At 60.2% G+C, this 6,622-nt stretch overlaps 1 protein-coding gene across 18 annotated transcripts in view; it reads left to right on the top strand.

Annotated features, from left to right (window-relative positions):
* Nucleotides 1–761: 761 nt before the first annotated feature.
* GRIN1 (glutamate ionotropic receptor NMDA type subunit 1) overlaps nt 762–6,622 on the top strand; it is a 70,262-nt gene continuing 64,401 nt past the window's right edge. For 11 of the 18 annotated variants that reach the window (XM_054007488.1, XM_054007486.1, XM_054007482.1 and 8 more), the window contains exon 1: nt 900–1,223. In XM_054007488.1, coding sequence (XP_053863463.1) covers nt 966–1,223 — 258 coding nt within the window. In that variant the 5' untranslated portion in view covers nt 900–965. Of the gene's footprint in view, nt 1,224–6,622 lie in introns of all 18 variants that reach the window. The other 7 variants (XM_054007483.1, XM_054007479.1, XM_054007494.1 and 4 more) reach the window with 5 other exon arrangements.

The raw sequence follows: 6,622 nt of genomic DNA, 5'->3' as shown, positions 1-6,622 counted from the left end.
TATCTATCTATCTATCTATCTATCTATCCCCCACACACCCTCTATCTATCTATGTATCCCCCCACACCCTCTATCTATCTATCTATCTATCTATCCCCACACACACTATCTATCTATCTATCTATCTATTTCTCCACATACACACCCTTTATCTCTCTCTCTCCCCACACACTCTAGCTATCTATCCCTCCCCATACACACCCTCTATCTATCTATCTACCTAGCTATCTATCTCCATACACACCAGGTCTCTGTCTATCCTAATGACCTCATCAGGAGGACTCCCATCCTGAAGTGGCCACCAGCTCCTCGTGCTGGGGCCGGGCGCGGGCTTTGCAGGCGGCCGAGGAGCGGAGCCGGGGGAGCGGTTCTGTGGGCTGGTGTCTGGGAGCACCGCAGGAGCCCGGGACAGTCTGACCGGCTCCTGGCAGCCAGCTCCCCGGACAGGGCAGAGTGTCCCGCCGCGGGGGCCCGGGCAGGCAGCGACCGGCGGGCTGGGCAGGGGGGCCGGGCACAGCCGCCCTTCCCCAGTCCGGGGCCGGCGAGGGGCGGGCAGCAGCGGAGGCTCCGCAGCGCGCTGCGCTGTGACGCGTCAGCGGCGGGACCCGCTCGGCTCCGTGGGCAGCGCAGCGCAGCGCAGCGCTCTGCGGCGGGCGGCTGGAGGCGCGCGGGCGCAGCGCAGACCCCTGCCCCGGGGCGGGCGGCGCAGGAGGGTCCGCGCCCCGCCGCCCTGCCCCATAGCGCGCCGCTGCGCCCCGCGGCCGGAGCGCCGGCACCCGCAGCAGCCGCCCGAGGGTCGGGACGCGGGGCAGAGCCGGAGCGGGAGCCGGGCGCGCCGGCACTTCAGCACCTCGGAGAGCGCCGTGCGCCTGGGCCGGCTCCGGCCGGGGCTGGCGCCGCGCTGCCCGCGGGCTCGGCGGGCGGCCGGATGGGGCGAGCCCCGCGCTGAGCCGAGCCCCCGGCCCATGAGCACCATGCGCCTGCTGCTGCTCGCCGCGCTCGTCTCCTTCTCCTTCGCCCGCGCCGGCTGCGAGCCCAAGATCGTCAACATCGGCGCCGTGTTGAGCACCAAGAAGCACGAGCAGATCTTCCGCGAGGCGGTGAGCCAGGCCAACAAGCGCCACGGCACGTGGAAGATCCAGCTGAACGCCACCTCGGTCACCCACAAGCCCAACGCCATCCAGATGGCCCTGTCCGTCTGCGAGGACCTCATCTCCAGCCAGGTACCGGGGCCGGCCCGCAGGGAGCCCCGCCAGCCGCATCGCCTCGGGCACCCCCGGCCGCTCCCCCCGCCAGCCATCTCCGAGTGCAGCCCACCTCCCTCCAGCCATCTCCCCTGCAGCCCCCATCCGCTCCCCGCTCCAGCCATCTCCCCCTGCAGCCCCCATCCGCTCCCCCCTCCAGCCATCTCCCCCTGCAGCCCCCCATCCACTCCCCCTCCAGCCATCTCCCCCTGCAGCCCCCCATCCGCTCCCCGCTCCAGCCATCTCCCCCTGCAGCCCCCCATCCTCTCCCCCTCCAGCCATCTCCCCCTGCAGCCCCCCATCCGCTCCCCCCTCCAGCCATCTCCCCCTGCAGCTCCCCATCCTCTCCCCCTCCAGCCATCTCCCCCTGCAGCCCCCCATCCGCTCCCCCCTCCAGCCATCTCCCCCTGCAGCCCCCATCCGCTCCCCCCTCCAGCCATCTCCCCCTGCAGCCCCCCATCCACTCCCCCTCCAGCCATCTCCCCCTGCAGCCCCCCATCCACTCCCCCTCCAGCCATCTCCCCCTGCAGCCCCCCATCCGCTCCCCCCTTCAGCCATCTCCCCCTGAAGCCCCCATCCGCTCCCCCCTTCAGCCATCTCCCCCTGCAGCCCCCCATCCACTCCCCCTCCAGCCATCTCCCCCTGCAGCCCCCCATCCACTCCCCCTCCAGCCATCTCCCCCTGCAGCCCCCATCCGCTCCCCCCTCCAGCCATCTCCCTCTGCAGCCCCCCATCCGCTCCCCCCTCCAGCCATCTCCCCCTGCAGCCCCCCATCCGCTCCCCCCTCCAGCCATCTCCCCCTGCAGCCCCCCATCCTCTCCCCCTCCAGCCATCTCCCCCTGCAGCCCCCCATCCGCTCCCCCCTCCAGCCATCTCCCCCTGCAGCTCCCCATCCGCTCCCCCCTTCAGCCATCTCCCCCTGAAGCCCCCATCCGCTCCCCCCTTCAGCCATCTCCCCCTGCAGCCCCCCATCCGCTCCCCCCTCCAGCCATCTCCCCCTGCAGCCCCCCATCTGCTCCCCCCTTCAGCCATCTCCCCCTGCAGCCCCCCATCCACCCCTCCAGCCATCTCCCCCTGCAGCCCCCATCCCCCCTTTAGCCATCTCCCCCTGCAGCCCCCATCCCCCCCTTTAGCCATCTCCCCCTGCAGCCCCCCATCCCCCCCTCCAGCCATCTCTCCCTGCAGCCCCCATCCGCTCCCCCCTTCAGCCATCTCCCCCTGCAGCCCCCCATCCGCTCCCCCCTCCAGCCATCTCCCCCTGCAGCCCCCTATCCGCTCCCCCCTTCAGCCATCTCCCCCTGAAGCCCCCATCCGCTCCCCCCTTCAGCCATCTCCCCCTGCAGCCCCCCATCCGCTCCCCCCTCCAGCCATCTCCCCCTGCAGCCCCCCATCCGCTCCCCCCTTCAGCCATCTCCCCCTGCAGCCCCCCATCCACCCCTCCAGCCATCTCCCCCTGCAGCCCCCATCCCCCCTTTAGCCATCTCCCCCTGCAGCCCCCATCCCCCCCTTTAGCCATCTCCCCCTGCAGCCCCCCATCCCCCCCTCCAGCCATCTCTCCCTGCAGCCCCCATCCGCTCCCCCCTTCAGCCATCTCCCCCTGCAGCCCCCCATCCGCTCCCCCCTCCAGCCATCTCCTCCTGCAGCCCACCTCCCTCCAGCCATCTCCCCTGCAGCCCCCATCCACTCCCCCCTCCAGCCATCTCCCCTGCAGCCCACCTCCCTCCAGCCATCTCCCCCTGCAGTCCCCATCCGTTCCCCCCTTCAGCCATCTACCCCTGCAGCCCCCCATCCGCTCCCCCCTCCAGCCATCTCCCCCTGCAGCCCCCATCCGTTCCCCCCTTCAGCCATCTACCCCTGCAGCCCCCCATCCGCTCCCCCCTCCAGCCATCTTCCCCTGCAGCCCACCTCCCTCCAGCCATCTCCCCCGCAGCCCCCCATCCCCTCCCCCGTCCAGCCATCTCCCCCTGCAGCCCCCATCCGCTCCCCCCTCCAGCCATCTCCCAGTGCAGCCCCCATCCGCTTCCCCCTCCAGCCATCTCCCCCTGAAGCCCCCCATCCTCTCCCCCCTCCAGCCATCTCCCCTGCAGCCCCTGTCCGCTTCCCCCTCCAGCCATCTCCCCCTGCAGCCCCCCTCCCTCCAGCCATCTCCCCTGCAGCCCCCATCCTCTCCCCTCTCCAGTCATCTCCCCTGCAGCCACTGTCCGCTCCCCCCTCCAGCCATCTCCCCCCGCAGCCCACCTCCCTCCAGCCGTCTCCCTCTGCAGCTCCCATCCGCTCCCCCCTCCAACCATCTCCTCCTGCAGCTCCCCGTCCGCTCCCCCCTCCAGCCATCTCCCCCCGCAGCCCACCTCCCTCCAGCCATCTCCCACTGCAGCCCCCATGCGCTTCCCCTCCAGCCATCTCCCTCTGCAGCCCCATCCGCTCCCCCCCAGCCATCTCCCCCTGCAGCCCACCTCCCTCCAGCCATCTCCCCCTGCAGCCCCCCATCCTCTCCCCCAACCAGCCAGCTCATTGCCAGTGCTTTAATTCACTGTTCAGGGCAAGAACAGGCCACCGAGCACCAAGTGTTCATCTCATAGTCCGAGCAAATCATGTATTAACACAGACAACCAGACCTTGCATTCTCTCAAATGCATGGGGGGGCTGGAGGAGGGGCTGGGGGTGATATCTGCATGTTGGGAAGGGTTGATGTCTGTGTGAGTGACATGCAGTGTGTGCTTGTGTGTATGTGTACAGTGTATGTGTGTGTTTGTATGTCGGGCTGTGTGTGGACTGTATGTATGTTTGTATGCCTTTGTATGTGCGGTGTGTCTGTTTGTATGTCTCTGTGTGTACAGTGTATGTCTGTATGTTTGTTTTCTTTGTGTGTGTACAGTGTTTGAGTGGGTGTTTGTACGTCTCTCTGTGTGTACAGTGTGTGTGTGTGTATGTTTTGTGTGTGTACAGGATGGGTGTGGGTGTTTGCGTGTCTCCCTGTGTGTACAGTGTGTGTTTGTATGTCTGTGTGTGTACTGTGTGTGTGTGTGTGGTGTATGTGCTGTAGGCGCAGTCAGTTCATACCAATAGATAAATCTCTAACATTCGGAATAATTCGGATGCTTTTTACTCCTTTATGGAAAACCTCAGAGGTAGGTAACGAAAACACCAACTAGAGTTGTCTATTTTTTTCCTATCTTCTATGGAGAGGCTTAATATTCTTTCTTGCTGTGGGTGGATTTGCTATATACAGAGATATATTCGGGCAAAGTTTTACTTAAAGAGAAATAAATGCAAACCATTTTCCATCTGGGTCTTCAGCAATGAAAACATGAATACATTTGGCAAATAAATATGAGTAGAGCCACACAGATCATGAAATGGTGCCGAGATGGGAGAGGATACTATGAGAATTTCATATGTAAACTGAACAATGCCCCCGCCCTTGATTTTTGTTAACAGCATGAATATACTTCTGGATACATCCATGGATAACAGTTTGACCCATCTTTTGACTTTATTTTCAAATGCAAACACTGACTGTGACCTTCGTCGCCATTAAATCAAAGGAAACATAACATATAAGTCAAGTATTTGCACCATGTTGGGGGAGAAATGAATCACTGCAGGGCTGGGGAGGATGGGGGGGAGGCCCTGTGTTTGCTTGATTTTTAAATATGGTGATTCTAATGGTGCTCCAGCCATCTGTGCCCGGTGTTCTTGTGTCAGCGATTGTGTGAACCCAGGCAGGGACAGCCGCTCTCCGTGTCCGAGTGGAGCGCCAGTGCTCAGACATGGCTCCGGGTGGCCTCATTTTGTGTGACATGATCTCCCCTCCCCCACAGGCTGCTGCCTCCCTGAATTCCAATGAAGCTTTATCTGACTGCATTGCAGCTGTTTATATAAGAACATTTAGACCCTCTCACACATGGTACTCACATGCCCACACGCATGCACATTTCAACACACCCTGCTCCCGTGCCCGGTATTAAAGCTACAGGGTTTATTCAAATATCTGAGCCTCATAAATAACACATTAAACAAAACAATTCTCAACACACAGGACTTGGCATCACCGCAGAGCAGAAGTGCTTTAAGCTGTCTGCCTGGCACTATAAACCTTCAGCGTTAAGAAAGCATTTAATTAAATCCCACACATCAATCCTTTAAAACATCTCTCTGCCAAACACACGCCGTCACCCTCGCTGATGCACGTACTGGCAACACGCATAGAATCATAGACATGTCGGGCTGGAAGGGACCTTGAGAGGTCATCGAGTCCAGCCCCCTGTGCTGAGTCAGGACCAAGTAAACCGAGACCATCCCAGAGGAGTTTGTCCCACCTGTTCTTAAACCCCCCGATGACGGGGATTCCACAACCTCCCTTGGGAGCTTATTCCAGAGCTTCCCTACCCTTAGAGTTAGCAAGTTTTTACACGTGCGCATGCTCACACACACACCAGTATACTTCCTTGCTTAACTCCCCTTCCTCCCCACACTGGAGATCTACACAGAGAGGCTGGCTTTTGGAAGCTGGCTGAGTCTGTCACACGCTCTGGGGCTCCATGTTGTTCACACTTGACTCACACCAAGAGCTGAGCAAATAACGGATTTTTCCATTCTTCGCCCCCCCCCCTCCTGTGAATCCCACTGCACCATCTTCCAAAGGCCAGGCAGGGCTGTCTGACATGGCAAATGCCAATGCTTCATCCAGCCCAGCCTCCCTGGCAGTGACGCCTGGATTACTCCCGCTACTGCCGCATAATGCAGGGGCAGAGGGAGCTGTGCTTAGATTTAGGGAATTTCGTAGGAGGCTGTTTATTTGTCCCTAGTTTGACACTGAGCAGATTAAGGATTTAACCTCCAGAACATCAGTTCCTGAGATTTTCTTTATTATTTGCTGAGTACAGGGCATGGAATTCTCCCTCTGCAACTGGCACTTGGTTTCTAATTGCTGCAAAAGACAAGCGCCCTATTGCTTGTCCATAACTGAAGGGGCGGGGGAAGGGGGTCTGCATGTTTCTCTCTTAATTTACAAAGGAAGCTGAGTATAGCTGGTAATAACATAAAAAGAAATAAAGCTCCTCCCAGCCTGCAAGGCTCTGAGCTCTGCACAGACTGTGGAGGCATCTGTACCGACACCGTAGTTCAGCTGCATTGAGGCCGGCTGTTAAAGCAGAACTAAGATCCCTTTGGCACAATAACTCTACAGGGCACAATTACATTCGCTATCTATTTTTTCAGGTAAAATATGTTCTAACTTCTGCAAGGGACATTTTTTGAACGCTTATTTTTGCAGTGTTGTTCCGTTTGCTTCACATTTTGGGGGGTTCTTGGGTTCTCTGCCTAAACAACCCACAGACTTTTCACAAACATATGTACACACATGCACATCTATACAC

The sequence above is a fragment of the Malaclemys terrapin genome, chromosome 17 (genome assembly GCF_027887155.1).
Source record: "Malaclemys terrapin pileata isolate rMalTer1 chromosome 17, rMalTer1.hap1, whole genome shotgun sequence".
NCBI lineage: Eukaryota > Metazoa > Chordata > Testudines > Emydidae > Malaclemys > Malaclemys terrapin.
This window is presented reverse-complemented; position numbering and strand designations above follow the sequence as displayed.